Below are 26,809 nucleotides of genomic sequence, written 5' to 3'. Positions count from 1 at the left end.
CATCCTTCCACCTCAGACTCCAGAGTAGTTCGGACTACAGGCTACAGGCACATGCCACCATGCCTGGCTAATTTTTGTATTTTGTATAGAGACGGGGTTTCACCATGTTTCCCAGGCTGGTCTCAAACTCCTGAGCTTAAGCCATCCACCTGCCATGGCCTCCCAAAGGGCTGGGATTCCAGGTGTGAGTCACCGTACCTGGCCAGATTAGTAGTTTCTTAGCTATGATACCAAAGGCATAAACAAGAAAAGAAAAAATAGATAAATTAGAGTATATCAAAATTAACAATTTTTTTAGTTGTTTTTTATTTTTTGCTTCAAAGGGCACTATCAAGAAAGTGAAAGGAAAGTCTACAAAATGGAAGAAAATGTTTGCAAATAGCATATCTGACAAGGCCCTTGTATTCAGAATATACGAAGACCTCTTACAGCTCAACAATAAAAAGGCAATTCAATTTAAAATTGGAAGTGGATTTGAATAATCACTTTTCCAAAGAAGATACAAATGGCCAATACACACACGAAAGGATGTGCAACACCATCAGTCATTAGAGAAATGCAAATAAAACCCATAAGTAGTACCACTTCACACCCACCAGCTTTTGTATCCACTTGCCAGTCTATAATCCATGTTCAATAACTGGCTGCCTGGTGAATACAGCTCACCTCAGAGCTGTTCATGAGCATAGGATTTATACAGCACAGTCACACGATATGACATAGGCAGTTTTTATTTCCTTAACTACTTTCAGACACTATGTGGCCAGGCGCGGTGGCTCATGCCTGTAATCCCAGCACTTTGGGAGGCTGAGGCAGGCAGATCACGAGGTCAGGAGTTCGAGATCAGCCTGGACAACCTGGTGAAACCCTGTCTCTACTAAAAATACAAAAATTAGCTGGGCATGGTGGCGGGCACCTGTAATCCCAGCTGCTCGGGAGGCTGAGGCAGGATAATTGCTTGAACTGGGGAGGCAGAGGTTGCAGTGAGCCGAGATAGCGCCACTGTATCCAGCCTGGGCAACAGAGAAATGCTCCGTCTCAAAAAAAAAAAGAGACACTAGACTATAGCTCAGATGCCACAAGTATCTCTATCTAAAGGATATGAATGAGTGAATGAGGCAAAATAGGGAAGAGAAGAAGGGCTTTATTTATTTATTTTTTTGAGGTAGAGTCTCGCTCTGTTGTCCAAGCTGGAGTGTGGTGGCACAATTTCAGCTCACTGCTACCTCTGCCTCCCAGGTCGCGGTTGAAGCAATTCTCCTGCCTCAGCCTCCCGAGTAGCTGGGATTACAGGCACATGCCACCATGCCCTGCTAATTTTTGTATTTTTAGTAGAGATGGGGTTTCACCATGTTGGCCAGGCTGGTCTTGAACTCCTGACCTCGTGATCCACCCACCTTGGCCTCCCAAAGTGCTGGAATTATAGGCATGAGCCACCGCGCCCAGCCGGGTTTTAATTTTTATCTACTGCTTTAACTTTCACTTCAGTGTGTTAGAGTGTGGTGGACAAGCACTCTTCCTCACTCTGCCATCCTGTTTCTGTTGATATTTTCAACCATTCAGCTATGGATGTCTGAAGCCTCTCTTTGACAGTGATACACACTTTCCTTGATATTCTTAATTGCTTATTTTTCCATTGACTTATAAATGAGAAAAATATAATAAAAATGGGAAGCTATCAACAAATTCTGCTGGATATTGATTATAATCACAGTGACTAAGTTAGGCATCCATTTTAAAATCCAGAGTTACTATGTATTTGTTTCTGTATGCTGCCTATCTGAAGTAAATTTCTGTCTCTACCGCTTGCTTCTACTGTAACAGCCTCATGCCATTTCCCTTCCTGTTTCCTTTCACACCCCCCAGTATATTTTATAAAATAATAACTTTTACTAAATACTGCTGTAAATTTAACATGTATTATGACAAATGCATGTAACAGTTCTAAAACAAAGAATTACCTCCCTTTAACATCTGAGAAAATTGAGTTCAGAAAGGATAGTAATTGGCCTACAAAAATTCTGGACACTTAGTACACAAAGGGAAATTAACCAATCTGGTGCATATACAATGGGGTCCTGAAAACAATAAGAATGATGATGGGAAAATTAGGCTTATAAAACCCTTAGCATAAAACGTCATTCTCAAACGAGTCAAACATGGAAAGATAGTCTTAAAATTGTTAACAATGGTTGCCTCTGCAAATAGACCATATATAAGCTTCTTTCTGAAGAAAATGGTGGATACAGGAATACCAGTGGCACACCTTGGGAATAGTAAGAAAGTAACTGACAGGGCCCAGTGGCTCACACCTGTAATCCCAGCACTTTGGGAGGTCGAGGCAGGCAGATCACCTGAGGTCAAGAGTTCAAAACCAGCCTGGCCAACACGGCGAAACCACATCTCTACTAAATATACAAAAATTAGCTGGGCGTGGTGGCATTTGCCTATAATCCCAGCTATTTGGGAGGCTGAGGCAAGAGAATCGCTTGAACCTGGGAGACGGAGGTTGCAGTGAGCCGAGATCATGCCACTGCACTACAGCCTGGGCGACAGAGTGAGCCTCCATCTCAAAAAAGAAAAAAAAAAAAAGAACTGATAGAAGCAAACATCATTTAAATATTCTTTATTTTTTTGCATTATGAAATAGTTTAAATATACAGAAAGATACAGAGAGTAAGAACTGACTCATATACTCACAGCCAGCTTTATCAAATTTTAAGAATTGGCTATACAGTATTTGCTTATTTTTAAAAGAAATAAATAAAGGTATTTTCATTTGCATCCTTTCCCCAATCTCAGTTGTCTTTCTCCCTACAGGTCACCACTGTTCTGAATCTGATGATTATTTTATGAATTCTTTTAGATTTTTTATATAGTATTTAGCCATGAAAAAAATACATAACACTAATTTGCATGTTTTGAAATTGTACGTTATACTGTATTATACAAAATACTCTGTAGTTCAATTTCATTAATACTATTTTTGAGGTTTACCCATGTTGACAGAAATATCTCTAGTTATTCATTTTAGTTTGCATTCTATCTTGTATTTAACCTAATGGTTAGATTGCTTTCAACTTCTCATTCTCACAGTTCTGCAATGGACCATCATATGTATCTCCTTGAAACACGAGGAGAGACTATGTAGAGGTTTAAACATGGAATTGCTGGGTCAAAGATTATTCACATCTTCAACTTTACTAGACATTGCCAAATTATGCTAAACACAACTACTTCCAATAGCACCGTATGAGTGTTCCTATTGCTCCACATCTTTCCAGTAATTGGCACTCCAATGCTTTTGCCAATGTGATGATTTTGAAATAGTTCATTGTGATTTTATTTTGCATTTCCCTTACTACTAGTGAATCCCCTTACTACTAGTAATACCCCCAAATCCAATCTTTCTCTACTGGTATGAACCATCATCATATGCAGTTTCTTTTTTTTTTTTTTTTGAGACGGAGTCTCGCTCTGTCGCCCAGGCTGGAGTGCCGTGGCGCGATCTCGGCTCACTGCAAGCTCCGCCTCCTGGGTTCACGCCATTCTCCTGCCTCAGCCTCCCGAGTAGCTGGGACTACAGGCGCCCGCTACCACGCCCGGCTAATTTTTTGTATTTTTAGTAGAGACGGGGTTTCACCGTGTTAGCCAGGATGGTCTCGATCTCCTGACCTCGTGATCCGCCCGCCTCGGCCTCCCAAAGTGCTGGGATTACAGACGTGAGCCACCGCGCCTGGCCCATATGCAGTTTCTACAAATAGATTCGAAATTTTTCTTGCTGCTCTTAAGAATTTATACCTCATAAATTTCAGAACAAACCTGTGAAGCTAAAGGGCAAAACAAAAACAAAAACAAACAAAAAAAAACCACTGAAACATTTTGGCTGGAATTGCAGTAAATTTGATAATTAGGAAGAATCGCCAACTTTATTATATTGAGTCTCTGCAGTCTAGGCTATATAATGCTCCTTTATTTATTTTCTTGTTACTCTTCCGTTTTCTGCGTTTAGAAAATCTACTGTTTTATATTTAAGTATTAATTACATGTCTCCACCTCTGGAATTTTACTCCATGAGAATGTGGCCTTTGTATTGCTGTCATTTCCTCATACCTAAAACAGTGTCTGACAAATAATAATTACTCAATATTAACAGAATGAATGCCTATATTATTTGTGTATCTATCTGTTGTTTTCTTCCCTTAATCCCCTTTTGATTTCAATTTTGCAACCACTGGATAAATAATTTTAAAACTTTACATTTTTCTATAGTATGGAACACTTTACATGCCTTCTAAATTACCTGAATTTAACCATACAATTAGCTGGGGGTAGTGCTTTTTTTTTTTTTTTTTTTTTGAGATGGAGTCTTGCTGTATTGCCCAGGCTGGGGTGCAGTAGCACGATCTCAGCTCACTGCAACCTCTGTCTCCTGGGTTCAAGCAATTCTCTTGCCTCAGCCTCCTGAGTAGCTGGGATTACAGGCGTGCGCCACCACACCTGGCTAACTGTTGTATTTTTAGTAGAGATGTTGTATTTTTAGTAGAGTTTCACCATGTTAGGCAGGATGGTCTCGAACTCCTGACCTCATAATCCACCCACCTCGGCCTCCCAAAGTGCTGGGATTACAGGAATGAGCTACTGTACCTGGCCAGGGTGTGGTGCCTATTTAAGGGGATCACATGAATTTCTATGTTTGTTTTTTTTGGTTAATTGTGACCATTTCTATTACTTCCTTGATTTAAATGTAGGTTCTGCATTCTTCCCAGTGAATTCTATTTTTCTTAATTGGCTTATCCAATTCATTATCTTTAGAAACTTCCTAAAACTGGCTGTCAGTGTTATAGTTCCACTACCTGACTTTATAACAACTACTAAGCTACAGTACAAAGACTGCCATTTATGTTCTAACATTTTTAGATTTTCCAAATTCTGAACTGGTGTTTTGCAGGAATGCTCCACTTTGTCCAATAAGGAATCTTGTTTTGTGAGGAGTAGATGAGTTAATATATGTAGAGTATGTAAGACAGTGCCTGATGTGTAGTGGGCACTCAATACATGTTAGCTATTATCATTTATTGAATATCTGCTATATTTGACAGACTATATGAAGTATTTTACATGCAAATTTCTCATTTAATATGCATGAATCTACAACAGACACTATTTCACTTAATACTTACATTTCTACAGTACAGTATCCTATATTATTCCTATTTTAAGATTTAAAGAAAACCCTGAGGTTTAGATAAGCAAATTGCTCAAAGTCACGCAATGCCACAGTAGTGTTGGAGCTATGATTTTCCAGAATCTAAGCTCTTAGTCCTGGGAAGTGCCTAGTGCCCAAAGAAGAAGACTGGAATAAAATAAGGCTGAATAGTGTGTAAGAACCAAATAACAAAAGCCTTGCAGACAATTTTAAAGGCTGTGAATATTAGTCTAAGAACAATAACAAGCAAAAAAAAAAAAAGTTTTAACTGGAGATAGTAACATGTGTTTTCTTTTCTCTTCTTTTCTTTTTATTTTGAGACGGAGTTGCACTCTTGTTGCCGAGGTTGGAGTGCAATGGCGCCATCTCGGCTCACTGCAACCTCTGCCTCCCGGGTTCAAGCGATGCTCCTGCCTCAGCCTCCAGAGTAGCTGGGATTACAAGCGTGCACCACCACGCCCGGCTAATTTTGTATTTTTAGTAGAGATGGAGTTTCGCCATGTTAGTCTGGCTGGTCTCAAACTCCTGACCTTGGGTGATCTGCCTGCCTTGGCCTCCCAAAGCGCTGCGATTACAGGCATGAGCCATCACACCCAGCCCATATGTGTTTTCTTATTCTTTAAAAAGAACACTTTGAGGCTGGGCGTGGTGGCTCATGCCTGTAATCTCAGCACTTTGGGAGGCCGAGACAGACAGATCACTTGAGATCAGGAGTTCAAGACCAGCCTGGCCAACATGGCAAAACCCCATCTCTACTAAAAAATACAAAAATTAGCCAGGCATGGTGGTGCATGTCTATAGTCCCAGCTACTCAGGAGGCTGAGGCATGAGAATTGCTTGAACCCTGGAGGCGGAGGCTGGGAGTCAGAGGTTGCAGTGAGCTGAGATCGTCCCACTGCACTCCAGCCTGGGCAACACAGCAAGACATTGTCTCAAAAAGAAAAAAAAAGAAAAAAAAGATCCGTTTGAGTGCATTGTGGGAAATGGATTTAAAGGTAGCAAAAATAAATACAGGAAGACCTGTTTGAAAGCTATATTAGTAATCAGAGTGAGATGAATCAGACCAAGGTGACAACATTAAAGATAAAAAACAGTATAAATTCTAGAAACATTTAGGACTCAGGATCTATAGGACTTGGTGATTGACTGGGTTGGGTGGTGACAGTGACTCCCCAATGTGAATTCTCTGGTGATGAGCAAGGTGTGCATGCTGCCTGAAGGTTTTTTTGCATTCCTTACATTCATAGGGTCTCTCTCCAGTATGAATTCTCTGATGTTGGGCAAGGGATCCACAGTAACTAAAAGCCTTTCCACAAACAGTACATTCATAAGGTTTCTCTCCAGTATGAACTCGCTGATGTTGAGTAAGGGACGAGTCATTGCTAAAAGCCTTCCCACATTCAATACATTCATAGGGTTTCTCTCCAGTATGAACTCTTTGATGCTGAGCAAGGTAGGCAATCTGGCTGAATGCTTTCCTACATTCCTGACACTTATAAGGTTTTTCTCCAGTATGAATTCTCTGATGTTGAGCAAGGTGTGAATTCTGGCTAAAGGCCTTCCCACATTCCTTACATTCATAGGGTCTCTCTCCAGTATGTATTCTCTGATGTACAGTAAGGTATGCACGAAGGCTAAATGCTTTCCCACAGACATTACATTCATAGGGTTTCTCTCCTGTGTGAACTCTCTGGTGTTGAGCAATGGATGATCTGTTGCTAAATGCTTTCCCACATTCGATACATTCATAGGGTTTCTCTCCCGTGTGAACTCTCTGATGTTGAGCAAGGTAGGCAAACTGGCTGAAGGCTTTTCGACATACCTTACATTCGTAAGGTTTTTCTCCAGTATGAACTCGCAGATGTTGAACTAGGTGTGCATTCTGACTGAAGGCTTTCCTACATTCCTTACATTCATAGGGTTTTTCTCCAGTATGAATCCTCTGATGTTGAACAAGATTTGATCTCTGGCTGAAGGCTTTTCCACACTCTATACATTTATAGGGTTTCTCTCCAGTATGAATTCTTTGATGAAGAGTAAGGGATGAACTCTGGCTGAAGACTTTTTCACAGTCATTACATTTCAAAAGTTTCTTCTCTGCACAGACACTCTTGGGCTTAATAGCCATTAAATTTTTTTTAAAGCTTCTCTTTTGTGTGTCATGTTTATGCACTTTCTCCTCTTTGGGGATTATCTTTTGTGTACAAAGCAGTGGGTTCTGATGAAAACTTCCCCAAGATTTATATTCTTGTTCTCTCTCATCAAAAAGGGGTTCTTCATGAGTGATTATCTCTTCCTTGAAACATGCCTTCTGATTCCTTGGTTGCCTTTCAAAATAGCCCTCACATTTCCACTCTTCTCTCAAACTGGAGTATTCAAGGTTATAGCTTGTGAGTGTTTCTATTATCTTCTGGGATTGATGTTCTTCATAAAAGTCCTGCTTTGGGGTTAATTCTTCAGTCTCACATATAGGCTCCCAGCCTGAAAAGTAATAATAAGAAAAAATGTCTCCTCTATTGAGTATCAGAAAGTACATTTAATAAAGTACATCTGTAAAGTAAAATATGTGAATTAAATAGCAAAACCCACAGGAACATTGGCTTTTGCAGTTCTGAAGTGTACAAGAAGAGAAACTGAAAATAGGTCATACAGAAACCTAAGAAGGAATGATTAGAATTATAAAAGAAAAATCAGTAAATCTCCGGGCAGGAAGAAATTAGAGATGTGGTCAGAGTTGGTTACAATTTTATGCCTGTATTCATAAAATAGACACTGAAACAATCTCCATTCTTTTAGCTGCTTCATTCAAGAACATTCACTGAACAAATATTTGCCTTTTGCCAGATACTGTTCTGATGCTTTTAATATCACAAAACAAAGATCTTTACCTTCAGGGATGTTATTTTCTTAGAAGAGACAGAAAATAAGTGATAAATAAGTAAATTTCATTTTATGTTAGAAGATACTAAGTGCTTCAGAGAAAGAAAATCAGGGTAGGGGATGTCATGGGTATTGATGAAATTAGAGCTAGGAATCATCAACAAGTTAACATTTAAGCAAAGATTTGAAGAAAGTGAAAAAGTCAGTCAGTCATTCAAGTCTCTGGGGAAAAAGCATTCAGGAAAGAGGCAGCAGCTGGTTCAAAGGCCCAAAACTAGAAGCATGTTTACTATGTCTGGGGAATATTAAGAAGGCCAGTGTGGCTATAGAAAGAGTAGTAGGATATAAAGTCAGGAGGTAGGAAAATAGGCAAATGGATATTCAGAGAAGGACTGTGTGGTAGATAGAGCTCCCTCTCCCCTCTCCCCTCTCCCCTCTCCCCTCTCCCCTCCCCCCTCCCCCCTCTCCCCTCTCCCCTCTCCCCTCTCCCCACGGTCTCCCTCTGATGCCGAGCCGAAGCTCGACGGTACTGCTGCCATCTCAGCTCACTGCAACCTCCCTGCCCGATTCTCCTGCCTCAGCCTGCCGAGTGCCTGCGATTGCAGGCGTGCGCCGCCACGCCTGACTGGTTTTCGTATTTTTTTGGTGGAGACGGGGTTTCGATGTGTCGGCTGGGCTGGTCTCCAGCTCCTAACCGCGAGTGATCCGCCAGCCTCGGCCTCCCGAGGTGCTGGGATTGCAGACGGAGTCTCGTTAACTCAGTGCTCAATGGCGCCCAGGCTGGAGTGCAGTGGCGTGATCTCGGCTCGCTACAACCACCTCCCAGCCGCCTGCCTTGGCCTCCCTAAGTGCCGAGATTGCAGCCTCTGCCTGGCAGCCACCCCGTCTGGGAAGTGAGGAGCGTCTCCGCCTGACTGCCCATCGTCTGGGATGTGAGGAGCCCCTCTGCCTGGCTGCCCAGTCTGGAAAGTGAGGAGCGTCTCTGCCCGGCCGCCATCCCATCTAGGAAGTGAGGAGCGCCTCTTCCCGGCCGCCATCACATCTGGGAAGTGAGGAGCGTCTCTGCCCGGCCGCCCATCATCTGAGATGTGGGGAGCACCTCTGCCCTGCCGCCCCGTCCGGGATGTGAGGAGTGTCTCTGCCCGGCCGCCCTGTCTGAGAAGTGAGGAGACCCTCTGCCTGGCAACCGCCCCGTCTGAGAAGTGAGGAGCCCCTCCGCCCGGCAGCCACCCCGTCTGAGAAGTGAGGAGCGTCCTCCCTCCTCGTCTGGGAGGGAGGTGGGGGAGTCAGCCCCCCGCCCGGCCAGCCGCCCCGTCTGGGAGGTGAGGGGCACCTCTGCCCGGCCGCCCCTACCGGGAAGTGAGGAGCCCCCCTGCCCGGCCAGCCGCCTCGTCCGGGAGGGAGGTGGGGGGGTCAGCCCCCCGCCTGGCCAGCCGCCCCATCCGGGAGGCGAGGGGTGCCTCTGCCCGGCCGCCCCTACTGGGAAGTGAGGAGCCCCTCTGCCCGGCCAGCCGCCCCGTCCGGGAGGGAGGTGGGGGGGGTCAGCCCCCCTCCCAGCCAGCCGCCCCATCCGGGAGGGAGGTGGGGGGGGCAGCCCCCCGCCCGGCCAGCCGCCCCGTCCGGGAGGGAGGTGGGGGGATCAGCCCCCCGCCTGGCCAGCAGCCCCCTGCCCGGCCAGCCGCCCTGTCCAGGAGGTGGGGGGGGGGCGCCTCTGCCCGGCCGCCCCTACTGGGAAGTGAGGAGCCCTTCTGCCCGGCCAGCCGCCCTGTCCGGGAGGGAGGTGGGGGGGTTAGCCCCCCGCCTGTCCAGCCGCCCCATCCGGGAGGTGAGGGGCGCCTCTGCCCGGCCGCCCCTTCTGGGAAGTGAGGAGCCCCTCTGCCCGGCCAGCCGCCCCGTCCGGGAGGGAGGTGGGGGGGTCAGCCCCCCGCCCGGCCAGCCGCCCCGTCCGGGAGGGAGGTGGGGGGTCAGCCCCCCGCCCGGCCAGCCGCCCCGTCCGGGAGGGAGGTGGGGGGGTCAGCCCCCCGCCCGGCCAGCCGCCCCGTCCGGGAGGGAGGTGGGGGGGGTCAGCCCCCCGCCCGGCCAGCCGCCCCGTCCGGGAGGGAGGTGGGGGGGTCAGCCCCCCGCCCGGCCAGCCGCCCCGTCCGGGAGGGAGGTGGGGGGGTCAGCCCCCCGCCCGGCCAGCCGCCCCGTCCGGGAGGGAGGTGGGGGGATCAGCCCCCCGCCCGGCCAGCCGCCCTGTCCGGGAGGTGAGGGGCGCCTCTGCCCGGCCGCCCCTACCGGGAAGTGAGGAGCCCCTCTGCCCGGCCAGCCGCCCCCTCCGGGAGGGAGGTGGGGGGGTCAGCCCCCCGCCCAGCCAGCCGCCCCGTCTGGGAGGTGAGGGGCACCTCTGCCCGGCCGCCCCTACCGGGAAGTGAGGAGCCCCTCTGCCCGGCCAGCCGCCTCGTCCGGGAGGGAGGTGGGGGGGTCAGCCCCCCACCTGGCCAGCCGCCCCATCCGGGAGGCGAGGGGTGCCTCTGCCCGGCCGCCCCTACTGGGAAGTGAGGAGCCCCTCTGCCCGGCCAGCCGCCCCGTCTGGGAGGGAGGTGGGGGGGGTCAGCCCCCCTCCCAGCCAGCCACCCCATCCGGGAGGGAGGTGGGGGGGGCAGCCCCCCGCCCGGCCAGCCGCCCCGTCCGGGAGGGAGGTGGGGGGATCAGCCCCCCGCCTGGCCAGCCGCCCCGTCCGGGAGGGAGGTGGGGGGATCAGCCCCCTGCCCGGCCAGCCGCCCTGTCCAGGAGGTGGGGGGGGGCGCCTCTGCCCGGCCGCCCCTACTGGGAAGTGAGGAGCCCCTCTGCCCGGCCAGCCGCCCCATCCGGGAGGGAGGTGGGGGGGTTAGCCCCCCGCCTGGCCAGCCGCCCCATCCGGCAGGTGAGGGGCGCCTCTGCCCGGCCGCCCCTTCTGGGAAGTGAGGAGCCCCTCTGCCCGGCCAGCCGCCCCGTCCGGGAGGGAGGTGGGGGGGTCAGCCCCCCGCCCGGCCAGCCGCCCCGTCCAGGAGGGAGGTGGGGGGGTCAGCCCCCCGCCCGGCCAGCCGCCCCGTCCGGGAGGGAGGTGGGGGGTCAGCCCCCCGCCCGGCCAGCCGCCCCGTCCGGGAGGGAGGTGGGGGGTCAGCCCCCCGCCCGGCCAGCCGCCCCGTCCGGGAGGGAGGTGGGGGGGTCAGCCCCCCGCCCGGCCAGCCGCCCCGTCCGGGAGGGAGGTGGGGGGGGTCAGCCCCCCGCCCGGCCAGCCGCCCCGTCCGGGAGGGAGGTGGGGGGGGTCAGCCCCCCGCCCGGCCAGCCGCCCCGTCCGGGAGGGAGGTGGGGGGGGTCAGCCCCCCGCCCGGCCAGCCGCCCCGTCCGGGAGGGAGGTGGGGGGGGTCAGCCCCCCGCCCGGCCAGCCGCCCCGTCCGGGAGGGAGGTGGGGGGGTCAGCCCCCCGCCCGGCCAGCCGCCCCGTCCGGGAGGGAGGTGGGGGGGTCAGCCCCCCGCCCGGCCAGCCGCCCCGTCCGGGAGGGAGGTGGGGGGTCAGCCCCCCGCCCGGCCAGCCGCCCCGTCCGGGAGGGAGGTGGGGGGATCAGCCCCCCGCCCGGCCAGCCGCCCTGTCCGGGAGGTGAGGGGCGCCTCTGCCCGGCCGCCCCTACCGGGAAGTGAGGAGCCCCTCTACCCGGCCAGCCGCCCCCTCCGGGAGGGAGGTGGGGGGGTCAGCCCCCCGCCCGGCCAGCCGCCCCGTCCGGGAGGGAGGTGGGGGGTCAGCCCCCCGCCCGGCCAGCCGCCCCGTCTGGGAGGGAGGTGGGGGGGTCAGCCCCCCGCCCGGCCAGCCGCCCCGTCCGGGAGGGAGGTGGGGGGATCAGCCCCCTGCCCGGCCAGCCGCCCTGTCCGGGAGGTGAGGGGCGCCTCTGCCCGGCCGCCCCTACCGGGAAGTGAGGAGCCCCTCTGCCCGGCCAGCCGCCCCCTCCGGGAGGGAGGTGGGGGGGTCAGCCCCCCGCCGGGCCAGCCGCCCCGTCGGGGAAGTGAGGGGCGCCTCTGCCCGGCCGCCCCTACTGGGAAGTGAGGAGCCCCTCTGCCCGGCCACCACCCCATCTGGGAGGTGTACTCAACAGCTCATTGAGAACGGGCCATGAAGACAATGGCAGTTTTGTGGAATAGAAAGGGGGGAAAGGTGGGGAAAAGATTGAGAAATTGGATGGTTGCTGTGTCTGTGTAGAAAGAGGTAGACATGGGAGACTTTTCCTTTTGTTCTGTACTAAGAAAAATTCTTCTGCCTTGGGATCCTGTTGATCTGTGACCTTACCCCCAACCCTGTGCTCTCTGAAACATGTGCTGTATCCACTCAGGGTTGAATGGATTAAGGGCGGTGCAAGATGTGCTTTGTTAAACAGATGCTTGAAGGCAGCATGTTCGTTAAGAGTCATCACCACTCCTTAATCTCAAGTACCCAGGGACACAAACACTGCGGAAGGCCGCAGGGTCCTCTGCCTAGGAAAACCAGAGAACTTTGTTCACTTGTTTATCTGCTGACCTTCCCTCCACTATTGTCCTGTGACCCTGCCAAATCCCCCTCTGCGAGAAACACCCAAGAATGATCAATAAAAAAGAAAAAAAAAAATAATAAAGTCAGGAGGTAAAAGGTAATGAGATTATTTAAGCTTCACCGGCCTTCTAAAGAATTTGGCTTCTACTCTGAGAGGGACGGTGTATTAGAACGTTTTCACGTTGCTGTAAAGACACTACCCGAGACTGGGTAGTTTAATTGACTCACAGTTCTGCATGGCTGAGAAGGCCTCGGGAAACTTACAATCATGGCAGAAGATGAAGGGGAAGCACGCACCTTCTTTACAAGGTGGCAGGAGAGACAGAGAGAGGGAGAAAGGGGGGGAGGGGGAGAGAGAGAGAAAGAGAGAGAGAGAGAAAGCAGGGGAAACTGCCACATTTAAACCATCAGGTCTCATGAGAACTTCCTCACTATCATGAGAACAGCATGAGGTAAACTGCCCCCAAGATCCAATCACTTCCCACCAGGTCCCTCCCTCAACACATGGGGATTACAATTCAAGATGAGATTTGGATGGGGATCCAGAGCCAAACCGTAACAGATGGTAATACAGCTCCATCCAAATCTCGTGTTGAAATGTAATCCCCAATGTTGGAGGTGGGGCCTGGTGGGAGGTGACTGGATCATGGGGGTGGAGTCCTCATGAATGGTTTAGTACCATCCTGTTGGTAGTGTCATGATAGCAAATTCTCATGAGATCTGGTCCTTTAAAAGTGTGTGGCACCTCCCCCATCTCTCATGCACTCCTGGCTTTTGCCAAGTGATATGCCTGCTCTCTGTTCACCTTCTGCCATAATTGGAAGCTTCCTGAGACCTCCTCGGAGGAAGATGCCACTATGCTTCCTGTACAGCCTGCAGAACTGACAGCCAGTTAAACCTCTTTTCGTAGAAATTACCCAGTCTCAGGTATTATATTTCATTATAGCAGTGCAATGGCCTAACACAGATGGAGACCCATTGAAGTGGTTTGAGTAGAGGAGTAATAGCTGGTTGCTATTCCATGAAATCACCACAAAATGTGGTATATACGTACAATAGATTATTCAGCCTTAAACGAGGAGGAAATTCTGACATATGCTATAATACAGATATAACTTGAGGACATTACAGTAAGTGAAATAAGCCAGTCACAAAAGGACAAATACTGTATGATTCCACTTATATGAGGTACCTAAAGTAGTCTGGCAATACAGCAGACTAGTTATAATGACAAATCTTCCTGGTACAAAAAAGCTTACAATTTTGTAGAAATAGAAAAACTTTCTTTTAGCTGCATTACCAAGCTGGCAAGAAATTAAGGTAAACTCTCAGAGGTCAAACAGATTGTGGAAGGCACTTTCAAGTAAGTAAGGTGGAACTGAAGCTGGGAGCATCAATTTATCCCTGGTGAGTTTGGTCTTAGGCACATGTAACTGGAGTTTTAAGAAAAATAAACACAGAGAATGGGAAAGTGACAATATGTGAAGAGATAATAGCTGATAATTACCCAGAGTCCATTAATGGTCAGATAAAAAAAATCACAATAAATCCCAACTACAGCAGCTGAAATTTACATCTAGATACATCACATTGAAAATACAGAATAACCAGGGCAAGAAGAAGAAAGTTCTTAAAAGTTGCAAGGAAGAATATATTAATGAAAACTGACTTCTCAAAAGCAAGAACAGAAGCCAGAAAAGCATGGAATGGTATTTTTAAAGCACTCATAAAAATAATCTGTCACCGGGCACGATGGCTCACACCTGTAATCCCAGCACTTTGGGAGGCTGAGGCGGGCAGATCACGAGCTCAGGAGTTTGAGACCAGCCTGGCCAACATAGTGAAACCCTCATCTCTACTAAAAATACAAAAAATTAGCCAGGCGTGGTGGCACGCCCTGTAATCCCAGCTACTCGGGAGGCTGAGGCAGGAGAATTGCTTGAACGCGGGTTGGGGAGGTTGCGGTCAGCCGAGATTGCACCACTGCACTCCAGCCCGGGTGACAGTGCAAGACTCCATCTCAAAAAAAAAAAAAAATCTGTCAATCTATGACTGACAGAGAAAGCTTCTTCTATGCATGACAGTAAAACTATCATATAAATGAACAAAACAATAACAACAATAAAAGTTGATATGAATAGTATATAAATATTTATAAAGAAGTTACTTCAGGAAAAAGTTCTGGGACAGAATGGTGAACAGGGAAAATGACAAACATGGATAATTTTTTTGTTTTGTTTTGTTTTTTGAGACAGAGCCTTGCTCTGTCACCTAGGCAGTAGTGCAGTGGCACGTTCTCAGCTCACTGTACCTTGAACTCCTGGGCTCAGGCGACCCTCCCACCTCAGCCTCCCAAGTAAATGGAACTACAGGCACACACCCCATACCCAGCTAATTTTCGCATTTTGTAGAGACGGGGTTTCACCATGTTGCCCAGGCTGGTCTCAAACTCCTAGACTGAAGTGATGCACCTGCCTTGGCCTCCCAAAGTGCTGGGATTACAGCCATAAGCCACCACACCTAGCCAAAAGTGGATAAATCTAAACAACACTAAATATAATATGGTCTAAATTAAATAAATATAATAATGGTCTATTATACAACTTCATAAAGCAAAATAATAATTTAAGAAAAACAAGGAATAACTGAAATGAGGGTAAGTGAAGTTAAGACAGTCTAAGGTTCTTGGTGTTTTGTTTTGTTTTGTTTTGTTTTGTTTTGTTTTTTGAGATGGAGTTTTGCTCTTGTTGCCCAGGCTGGAGTGCAGTGGCACGATCTTGGTTCACTGCAACCTCCACCTCCTGGGTTCAAGCGATTCTCCTGCCTCAGCCTCCCAAGTAGCTGGGACTGCAGGTGCATGCCACCACGCCCAGCTAATTTTTGTATTTTTAGTAGAGACGGGGTTTCACCATGTTAGCCAGGCTGGTCTCTATTTCTTGACCTCGTGATCCACCCGCCTCGGCCTCCCAAAGTGCTGGGATTACAGGCGTGAGCCACCGTGCCTGGCTACGTTCTTGTATTTTTAGTGGTCAAATATAAAGATTAGAATTAATTTTAGGTTTTGTTAAGGTGACTATAAATGTTAGATTTTCTAAGGTAACCAGTACAGAATAGAAATAGATCGTAAAACATTCAAATTAGGAGATGGAGAAAAACCAAGAAATAAGAAAAATTTGAAAAGGCACAATTTATAAAAGAAAGTGAGATAGTGGAAAATAAATCCAAATCTATTAATAGTACCAAAAAATTTAACTGACCACCATCATTTGGTTAAAAGATAAAGGTTATCAGACTGGATTTTAAAAAATGTTTATCCAAATACTGCTTATAAGAGAAACACCTAGCAAGCCGGAGAATAAAGGAGTAGGGAAAAACTACATCAAGTAAATATTAACAAAAGGCAAATATAGCTGTAACAATGTTAAGTGAATTCTTTTTGCTTAATCAGATAGTCACTAGAATTAAAGAGAGTAACAATAATATAAGAATTCACTAGAAAAATAAAACATTCTAAAAACATATGACCAAATGAAATACCTTTAAAATATAAAAAAAACTGCTGTTACAATTACAAGAAAAAAATTTATGTATTTACCACCAGAGTAGAAGTTTCTTTAACATGTCTCCCAGTAATTGATGGCTCAAAGACATTTTTTTTAAATTCATAAGGACACAGAAGATTTGACCAGCACAGTTAATGGGCTTAACCTAATGAGCAAATATCAAACACTGTATTCAACAACCAGAAAATACATATTATTTTCAAGGACACAAAGAATATTTACCAAAACTAGCCCTAAGAAATAAAGCAAGTCTCAAAATACTTTCAATAAATGTATATTGAAGAGATCCCATTCTCTAACCGTCATACAATTAAACAAGTACCAAACAAAAGCCTTCAATTTCAAACTTCTAAATAATTCACGGATCAAGAAATCATTGAGAACCAGAAAAATAATGGACAACTTCATCTAATAAGTTTGAAAACTTACATCAAAACTAAAAATATTTAGAAAAAAATACCCTAATTGCCTCTAGGAGAAATAGAAAACCTAGAATTTTAGAACATATCAAATTGAATGATTAGTTTAAATTCTTTTAACAATAAAAATTCCAAGCCAAAATGAACAAAGTTCTACCAAACATTCAAAAAACAAACAATTTTTATTTTACACAAATGTTTCTAAAGAAGAAAAAGAGAATTTACGAGACTAATCAACCTTGATTCCTAAATCTGACAAGAAAGGAAAACTGAAGATCAAATTCACTAATAAATACAAATGCAAAACACCCAAACAAAATATTGGCAAACAGCAACTAGCAAAAAGTGGAAAAGATATAAAGATGGGTTTAACTTGGGAATGCAATGTTGGTTCAACATTTGAAAATGTATGTAATTTACCACATTAAGATGTGAAAAACTAAAACCTATTAAGAGGTAAAATCACCCACAGATGGAGAAAAACATTTGTTAAAACTCAAAAGCTTTCCACAATGAAACTCTAGCAAACAGGAATGAAAGGGTATGTACCAAAAACTTTTAAGCATCAAAATTATTAAAAAACAAAATGCTAAAGTATTCTTATTAAGACCGGAAGTGGACAAGAATGCCTGTTATCACTACTTCGATTCATATTATACTGGAGATACAACAAAGGCAACAGAAAAAGAAATTAAGGTATAAGAATTGAAAATGAAGAAACTACCATTATTCACAAATATGTCTACTCATACATAAAATCCAAACGTATCTAAAAATATTATTAACAGGAGAGATTGGCAAGGTTGCTGGATATAAGGCCAATGCATACAAAGATAATTTCATTTCTATATATGAGCAACAAACAGAAAATATAGATAACATTTAACACAGCAACAAAACTAATATGTTTAATGTTTACAATTAATCTAACAGAAAATGTGCAAAGCCTTTTTTGGAGAAAATTATAAAACACTGAAAAAAGTGAAAAAACCTAAATAAATGGAGAGCTATACCATGTTAATGAATTTTTAAAATTTCCAGAATTGATTACAGAATAAAATTTGAATCAAAAGTTAAAATTTGAATCAAAAGTTAACAGCATTTTGTTGTTTTCTGATAGAAATTTACAAGTTGACCCTAAACTTTATATTGATGTCCGAAGGGCAAACAAGAAATTCTAAAGAACTTAAACAAGCTGTAGAGATTTTCCCTAGCAGATAATTATCCTTCTAATAAACTATTTTTATTAAGACAGTGTGGTACTGGTATAAGGAAACAGAGATCAATGAAATTGAATAAAGCTTAAAGTCAAACCCATATATAGACTAAAACTTGGTATATTAAGAGGTAACATTCAGAAAAACAGGCAGAGGGAGCATTTATTCAAAAAATATCTGGGACCTTTGGTTTTCCATAAGATACAGAAATTAAATTCTTATTTAAAATAATCCTCAAAAATAAGTTCCAATTGGATTATGGACCTACATATAAAAGGACAATCTTTAAAAGACTATTTTCAGATATCTATATGAACTCAGAACATAGAAAGGTTTCTTAAAGTATCAAAAACATAAGCTAGAGGCTGGGTGCAGTGGCTTACGTCCGTAATCCCAGCACTTTGGAAGGCTGAGGCTGGCGGATCACCTGAGATCAGGAGTTGGAGACCAGCCTGGCCAACATGGTGAAACCTCGTCTCTACTAAAAATACAAAAAAATTAGCCAGGCGTGGTGGTGGGTGCCTGTAGTTCCAGTTACTGGGGAGGCTGAGGCAGGAGAATAACTTGAACCCAGGAGGCAGAGGTTGCAGTGAGCCGAGATCATGCCACTGTACTCCAGCCTGGGCAACAGAGCGAGACTCTGTCTCAAAAAAAAAAAAAAAGTTACAAATACACACACACACACACACACACACACACACACACGACAACCTCCCCCACAATGAGCACCTTAGGAAAAATCACACATGCAACCTGTCTTTCCTCTTCTCTCGCACCACAACAATAAACACAGAAGGCTTCTGTGACTGAATGCGGGGATTTCTCTCCACCAACAAGCAAGCAATGAACTCTGCAGTGGGTGTCCTCTACCTCAGCTCTATTTTGATACTGTCTACCTGGAGATAGCATCAGATCCCTCAGGTTGAGGACTCAGTCCCCAAGGCTGCCTACACTTCTGATGCTCTGTAGAGCTCAAAAATGTATAAGAGGCCAGGCGCAGTGGTTCATGCCTGTAATGCCAGCACTTTGGAAGGCTGAGGCAGGCAGATCACGTGAGGTCAGGAGTTTGAGACCAGCCTTACATGGAGAAACCCTGTCTCTACTAAAAATACAAAAATTAGCTGGGCGTGGTGGCATGTGCCTGTAATTCCAGCTCCTGGGAAGGCTGAATCAGGAGAATTGCTTGAACCCGGGAGGCGGAGCTTGCAGTGAGCCGAGACTGCACCACTGCACTCCAGCCTGGGTGACAGAGCGAGACTCTGTCACAAAAAAAAAAAAAAAAAAAAAAAAAAAGTTTATAAGACTACTACAAGATTTTTTAAAGACTGAGAGGCTTATGAAACTGAGAGGGGATGGGACTTATTAGAAAGGAGATAGGAAAGTAAGAGAAGGGAAATAATTAAAAATAACAAATGTGGGAGAACATCCTAAATGGCCCCAAATCTTTATGAAAACCTAGAACATTTGAGAAGAATTTGGAAGCCTGAAGAGTGAAGAGGTGATACCTTTGAGTCAAGCTGAGCTGTCACGTGCAAAGATTTTTGCCAATTTCCTCTTCACTAACCTGAGCACAAGCCTTTTGTCAGCTCTCTCTTCACCATCCAGGGTGCTTTTCCTTGTTCCAACAATAATATCACACTTGGTTTGGAAAAGCAAAGTCCTGCAAACACGAAAAAAAAAAAGTAGAATTTTGTCATGCTGTGGATATTCCAGAACTCACATTCAATCCTTAGCTCATCAGGGAAAAGGGAGTTTACAGTAAGCAAAGAGAGAAATGTGTAAAGGACATGTATTAGAAGGATAAGGAAGATGAAGCTTCAGGCATAGGCCAAGAATATGTTCACTGCCAAATCCACAAACACTAAGCCATTTGTTTGGCATAGGCAGCAGACATTCAGCCAAATTTTGCAGATATTATCCAAAAATTCACAATAGTGGTAGCAAAGAGCCCCTTTTGAGCAGAAGCTGTTTTGCAAGAAGGTACCCTTACCCAGTGATACCAAGATCCTGTAGTTCTCTAGCATCACATTACTGTACAGATGTCTTTGAGAAGAATCCAGACAATCCCATTCCTCTTGGGAGAAGTCTACAGCCACATCTCTGAAGGTCACCAACTCCTGAAATGAAATAAATGGAAGAACCTTATCTCTTACCATATTCACCTCATTTCCTCTGCCCTAGGCACACTGGGCTCTCTCTGATATTACATCCTCAAATATGTAACCATGTTATCATATTTGTACTCAGGGCCTTTGTATATCTCAGATTATTCCAGTATAAAATAGCATTGCTTCCACCCCAATTCCCTATTTCCTAACCCTCCTTTATTTTTCTCCACTGCACTTAATTATTTTATTCATTGCCTGTTCTTCACCCTCCTCAACTAAAATTTAAGCTCCATGAGGGCAGAGTATGTTTTGGCTTTGGTCACTGCTTTATCCCCAGCTACAGAATAGAACCTGGCACATGTGAAGTATTCAAATTCTGACTCAGTTGAATTAATCAATGAGTGGTTTGAAGAAAATTTCAAGAAGCTAGAAAGGGATCAAAAACAATACCAGAAAGTATTCACTGTATCTCTGAAAACTGTGCTAGACCAAGCAGAGCAGAGCATCAATTCCATTAAAATTCAAATACTTTAATCCAGAGTTCCCAAAATTTCGTGTAAAGAAATGGGTGTTCTACTCATAATATTGCTTCTGCCTACAGGAGTTAGAGAAAGTTCTTAAAAACTTGATACTGAGCTGGGCTCACGCCTGTAATCCCAGCACTTTGGGAGGCCAAGGCGGGTGGATCACCTGAGTTTAGGAGTTTGAGACCAGCCTGGCCAACATGGTGAAACACTGTCTCTACTAAAAATACAAAAATTAGCCAGGTGTGGTGGCACATGCCTGTAGTCCCAGCTACTCCAGAGGCTGAGGCAGGAGAATCGCTTGAACCCAGGAGGCGGAGGTTGCAGTGAGCCAAGATTGTGCCACTGCATTCCAGCCTGGGCGGCAGGGCGAGACTCCATCTCAAAAAAAAAAAAACAAAAACAAAACAAAACAAAAAAAACTTAATGCTGCTGTGATGCCACTGGATTCCAGGTTTCTATAATGTGACCACTTGCTGATGAAACAAACATACATTATATGTGTATGTATTAATTTAATTTTTTACAAAATTAAAAGATGTGAACCTGTCAATGCAACCTTTTGCATTGGACACAATTTTGTTACAGTTAAAGAAACTGTCTCTAGGCTGGGTGAGATGGCTCACACCTGTAATCCCAGCACTTGGGAGGCCGAGGCAGGTGGATCACTTGAGGTCAGGAGTTCCAGAACAGCCTGGCCAACATGGTAAAACGCTGTCTCTACTAAAAGTACAAAAATTAGCTGGGCATAGTGGTGCGCACCTATAATCCCCGGTACTCGGGAGGCTGAGGCAGGAGAATCGCTTGAATCCGGGAGGCAGAGGTTGCGGTGAGCTGAGATTGGGCCACTGCACTCCAGCCTGGGCAACACAGCAAGACTTTGTTTCAAAAACAAAACAAAACAAAAGAAACTATCTCTACAGAAGCAAAATTCTTCAAGTTCAATGCTCAGTCACCTTTTTTCTTACTTAATTATAGGAAGTAGGTAAATCTCTCCCTTTCTGCTCCTGCTAACAATGCTTCCTAAAATGTTTTCCTTAGCTTATATAAATACATATAATAAATGTATGACATACATATTTTCCATTGATTCTTGATAGTCAACAAAAATAATTTCTATGTCAACATAGGAGCTTAAATTCTGATCTTAAAATATTTGACCCCTAACAAATACTTGGTTTCAAAATCCATTCACAATTATCATTAAACCAGTCTGAAGCAAAACTACAGTTCCCACTTTTTCCTGTTTTCTTTCTGCCCTTAAAGAAACATGGCTTCCAGCTGAGAGAACGACTTCCCCTGATGCCCTGTCACTGATGAATGTTTTATTCCCCACATTCCTTGTACCACAGCACCTGAAGGTGAGGCAGGTCACCTCTTTGCTCTTATTTCCAAACCATTTCCTCCTCCCTAAAAGACATCTAGTTTTAAACCTCATGAAATTAGGATATGTCAATCACAATCCCTCCTTGTGATATATATCTACTAATTTCTGATAGACACCAGTTCTCTGTCAGTCCTTAAATTCTTCAGCACCTGACTCACTGTTACTCTCTTCAATGCCATTCCTATCATTCTTTGGTCACTTCGATATCCACATAAATAATACTCCCCACAACCTCGCCTCTTAGTTCTCTGACCCCTCTCTCCTGGAATAGTCTCATCCTCTACGCTTCTACAGTCATTCATTCCCATGGTCATAACCCAGACCTTGTCAGTACCAGTCAGTACCAAACCCTTCATAACCTCAATTATCCCACTCTGACTTCTACCTCCTATACCTCAACTGTTGCCCTATGATACCCCAAACTGGATAGTTACTTGACTCCACCAGAAATCAAATTCTGGAGAAGTACAATTCACTGATCTTACCACTTTTTGCCACTTTTTCACTGTTCCTCATCCCCGAGTACCCTCACTTCCCAGCACAACCACCTGTTATAATCACCCCCTGCATATGCCCTTGTCTTCTCTGCCCCTCTCTCACTTAACTGTACTCACTTGGTTAAACCACAGCCATTTTTCTGCTTACTCTGTGCCTGTATCCTGCATAGCTGAACTCTGCTAGAGAAAATCATACCAACCATGCTAAGCAGTCTCACTTTAAATTCATGATCACTTAACCTCAAGTGGGCGGAAATGCTGCATGATACATTTCCCTAGTCCATTCATCCCTTCACTCTGCTAAATGACCATTTGATACTGTCCCCTCTCGCCTCACACCTTCAAGATCTCCTTCCCCATGCTCACTCTCAGCTGATAATCTTACTTTTTCTCTGAGAAAACAAAACCCATTGAAAGATAATTCCCACAAACTCCCACCACATCTACACATCCACCTGCACCTGTGCTTGTACACCCTAACATGCACTTATTCCTATAACTGAACAACCCACTTCCCTAGAAAAGGCCAAACACTTAGCTCCTCTCACCTACTTAAGCACATTGTTCCAGCAATTCCTTTTTCTCTATTCATCTTCAAATTTCCCTTTCTACTGAATCTTTAACATCAGCCTGCCAACATATATCCATCTTTCTGAAACTTTGTCAGTTATGACTTTCTCCTTCAGTTACCACCCATTTCTTTCCTTCTTTTTTTTTTTTTTGAGACAAAGTTTCACTCTTGTTGCCCAGGCTGGAGTGCCATGGCACCATCTCAGCTCACCGCAACCTCCACCTCCCAGGTTCAAGCGATTCTCCTGCCTCAGCCTCCTGAGTAGCTGGGATTACAGGCATGCGCAACTACGCCCGGTTAATTTTTTGTGTTTTTAGTAGAGACGGGGTTTCTGCATGTTGGTCTGACTGGTCTCGAACTCCTGACCTCAGGTGATCCGCCCACCTCGGTCTCCAAAGTGCTGGGATTACAGGCGTGAGTCACCGTGCCCAGGTCTCTCCTTCTCTTATAGCTAAACTTTTTGAAAGAGTTGTCTATGCTTTCTATTATTTCCACCCACCCCCGCCTATAAATAATGACATCATACAACTTATGTATTAACAAGATCACTTTGGCTGCTCCATTGAGAACAGACTAAAAAGAACAAGAGTGGAGGTAGAGAGAGAAGTTAGGAGAGTACCACAGTAACACAGGTGAGAGATGATGGTTCAGAACATAATGGAAGCAGTGGTGATAGTAAAAAGTACTCTGGGCCAGGTGCGATGGCTCACGCCTGTAATCCCCGCCTTTGGTAGGCCGAGGCAGGCGGATCACAAGGTCAAGAGATAGAGACCATCCTGGCCAACATAGTGAAACCCTGTCACTACTAAAAATACAAAAATTAGCTGGGCATGGTGGCACGTGCCTGTACTCAGGAGGCTGAGTCAAGAGAATCGCTTGAAGCAGGGAGAGGCATAGGTTGCAGAGAGTTGAGATTGTGCCACTGCACTCCAGCCTGGGTGACAGAGTGAGACTCCATCTCAAAAAAAAAAAAAAAAAAAAGTAGTCTGATTCTGGATGTATTTTGAAGTCTCTAATTTCCTGATAGAAGATGTTTAGCTTAAGCAATGGAGCCAGGGAAGTACGTTAAGAGTTTCCTAGTTGAGTTCCCTAATTCTATCCTTGTCCCATTCAGTTTACTCTCAGTAGCAACCAGAGTGATGCTACCAAAATGAAAATCAGTTCATGTCACTCATGTTCCAAAACCGCCAATGGCTCATTTCACTCCATTTGTAAGATGTTTGCATTTGACATATCTCTTATTCAACCAAATGAAGATGTAGGCAGTCAGGTATACAAGTCTAGAGTTCAAGAGAGAGGTCTGGGCTGTACACAATTTGGTAGTTGTTGGCATATACATGGTATTTGAGGCTATGAGACAGGATGAGATCACCAGGGTAGTAAATGTAGAGAACAGGATGAGGGACTAAGACCTGCGACACCCAGTGGTAATGGGTGCTTACTAAAAATTAGAATGAATGAACGTTGTTTGGTTAGAGACTAGAGTGAGGAAGTTGGTCTGTATCCGTATCTGAGGGAACAGTATCCCAGGCAGAGAGAATAGCAAGTGCAAGGCCATGCATTAAGAATGCATGGGTGCAGTGGCCGGGTGCGGTGGCTCAAGCCTGTAATCCCAGCACTTTGGGAGGCCAAGGTGGGCGGATCACGAGGTCAGGAGATCAAGACCATCCTGGCTAACATGGTGAAATCCCATCTCTACTAAAAATACAAAAAATTAGCCAGGCGTGGTGGTGGGCGCCTGTAGTCCCAGCTACTTGGGAGGCTGAGGCAGGAGAATGGTGTGAACCTGGGAGGCGGAGCTTGCAGTGAGCCTAGATCGTGCCACTGTACTCCAGCCTGGAGACAGCAAGACTCCGTCTCAACAAAAAAAAAAAAAAAAAAAAAAAAAAAAGTACTCACTGGCCAGGCATGGTAGCTCACGCCTGTAATCCCAGCACTTTGGGAGGCCGAGGCAGGTGGATCACCTGAGGTCTGGAGTTTCAGACCATCCTGGCCAACATGGTGAAAGCCCGTCTCTACTAAAAATACAAAAATTAGCTGGGCGTGATGGCGCACACCTATCGTCCCAGCTACTCAGGAGGCTGAGGCAGGAGAATCGTTTGAACCCAGGAGGTGGACGTTGCCGTGAGCCATATTGCGCCACTGCACTCCAGCCTGGAAACAGAGTGAGACTCTGTCTCAAAAAAAAAAAAAAAAAAAAAAAAAAAAAAGAATAAATAAGAATGTACTCACCACATTACAAGGAAGCTAGTGTTGCTGGAACTGAGTGACTGAGTTAAAGACAGGATGAGAAAAATTAGATGAAGTCAGAGGGACAGTCAGGGACCAGATTATGCAGGGCCCTGCAGGTCAAGACAAGGACTTACGCGTTTATCTTGAATAAGATGGGAATCCAATGAAGACTGTTGATAAGGGACATGACTGGTTACCCAGAAACGTTTCAGCAGAAGGAAAATTAGTACCTGCTTGTTTTGAAAAGCAGACAGGTATTCAGGAAATCGAGAAAACACCAACACACCTGGTACATGGCTTTAAGAAGCCCAACAGCCATTCTTTCTTCCTCCTGGCTCTTCTCTTGGGAAATAGCAGTGGCCTCAGATGACTGAGATGGGGAAAAGAACATGAGAAACTAGACTTTTCTTGCAGCATCCAGAATCACCAGTCTAGACTTTTTAGGATTCTCTTTCCTCCTCTTGCAACCTTCCCTCCAATAGAGAGAGCATAATGGAGACCTAGGAATTTGTTTGCATACAATTTAACTGATGCCTAAATCATTTCCCAATTCCTTAGGTTAACAACAGATGTTCTAGGCTTTACAAATACAGACTCAGAGGAATGTAAGTTTTCACATAAAGACACAGAACTAACAAATAAGAGCACCAAGATCAAATAAAAGAGGACCTGACCCCACAATCCTCCTCTCCAATAAATCAGTGATTCTGAAACTTGGTGGCACATTGATATGACTTGGGCTGGCTTTAAAAGCCTCTCCGTGGCACACAGTCTCTCACTCAATCCCCCACATAATCAGAGTCTGAAAAACTACAGTGCCAACCACCGTCTTACCCACGCCACAGTCAGAGGCCATGGGTATGGACTGCCTCACACGGGCACCCTTTCCCATACCGGCAAGGCTCAGACACCAGGGTATCTATCAAAAGCGACAATCTCACAACCCAGTCACAAAGAGGCCGCGGGTATCGGCCCAACAAGGTGCAGCGAACAGTCGCCCGCTCCCGCCTCAACTCACAGCCTCACATTCCACGGTGCCATTGACTTCCTCGCACCCAGTCACACAGGACGTGGACAGGCACACGGGGTGACAGCCTCGCACTGAACGGTACCAACCTCCACTCGCACCTGAGTCACACAGATGGCCTGGGACGAGCTTCCGGAGACCCACACGCCACTCCTCAGCCCACTCCCGACCTGCAGAACAGAACTGGTGGAAGATCCCCTTCCTGCCCCGAAGGCTCGGGGAATCTGCACTCGGGTCTCACCGCTACCCTTAGTTGGATGGAACCCAGCCCCTACGGGCCCGGAAAGAAGCGCCTCAGCTGCCTCCGCCCCCGGAGGACACAAAGGGGCCGCCGGCCCAACTCCCGCGGGGTCCGCTGGGAAACGTAGTCCGGAGTAGAAAAGGTCGCGGCGTCGCAGTGTCTGGCAGCAGCGCTTCAGCTCCGCGCAGGGTTTGTAACACGGCCTCCTCCCCACCAGGTCCTCCCACACTGACCTCTCCCCGGCCTTCCAGAGAGCCCGAAAGTCCGGATTCCCTGCAGCTCCGAGCCTGGCCCGGTCATAGGGACGGGGCCCAGCATCACACTACACGGGCTGGTGTGGAAGTGCGCAGGCACAAGCGCTCCGCGCGCCTCCCTTAGCAACCAGGGCGGGG

General features: G+C 46.3%; 2 protein-coding genes across 6 annotated transcripts in view; one reads left to right on the top strand and one right to left on the bottom strand.

The window, feature by feature from the left end:
* Nucleotides 1-6,228: 6,228 nt before the first annotated feature.
* ZNF570 (zinc finger protein 570) lies at nucleotides 6,229-26,757 on the bottom strand. Of its 4 annotated transcripts, XM_063600221.1 has the most exons (6): nucleotides 26,266-26,288; nucleotides 25,436-25,519; nucleotides 21,225-21,322; nucleotides 19,821-19,947; nucleotides 19,395-19,490; nucleotides 6,229-7,690 (listed from the first exon to the last, which is right to left on the bottom strand). In XM_063600221.1, the coding sequence occupies exons 4-6, from the start codon at nucleotides 19,852-19,854 to the stop codon at nucleotides 6,336-6,338; spliced, it is 1,485 nt and encodes a 494-aa protein (XP_063456291.1). In that variant the 5' UTR covers nucleotides 19,855-19,947; nucleotides 21,225-21,322; nucleotides 25,436-25,519; nucleotides 26,266-26,288; the 3' UTR covers nucleotides 6,229-6,335. The 4 variants fall into 4 exon arrangements, with proteins under 4 accessions (XP_063456291.1, XP_034800200.1, XP_024782525.2 ...); XM_034944309.3 differs by lacking the exon at nucleotides 21,225-21,322 and having other exon boundaries at nucleotides 26,278-26,461; XM_024926757.4 differs by lacking the exon at nucleotides 21,225-21,322 and having other exon boundaries at nucleotides 26,266-26,398.
* LOC100988175 (zinc finger protein 569) overlaps nucleotides 26,529-26,809 on the top strand; it is a 60,037-nt gene continuing 59,756 nt past the window's right edge. The window contains exon 1 of one of the 2 annotated variants that reach the window (XM_063600220.1): nucleotides 26,529-26,606. The gene's annotated coding sequence lies outside the window, so the exon portion shown is untranslated. The remainder of the gene's footprint in view (nucleotides 26,607-26,809) is intronic. The other variant, XM_063600219.1, reaches the window with a different exon arrangement.

The sequence above is a fragment of the Pan paniscus genome, chromosome 20 (assembly GCF_029289425.2).
Source record: "Pan paniscus chromosome 20, NHGRI_mPanPan1-v2.0_pri, whole genome shotgun sequence".
NCBI lineage: Eukaryota > Metazoa > Chordata > Mammalia > Primates > Hominidae > Pan > Pan paniscus.
Note: the sequence above shows the minus strand (reverse complement) of the source record. Positions and strands in the feature narration are given on the sequence as shown.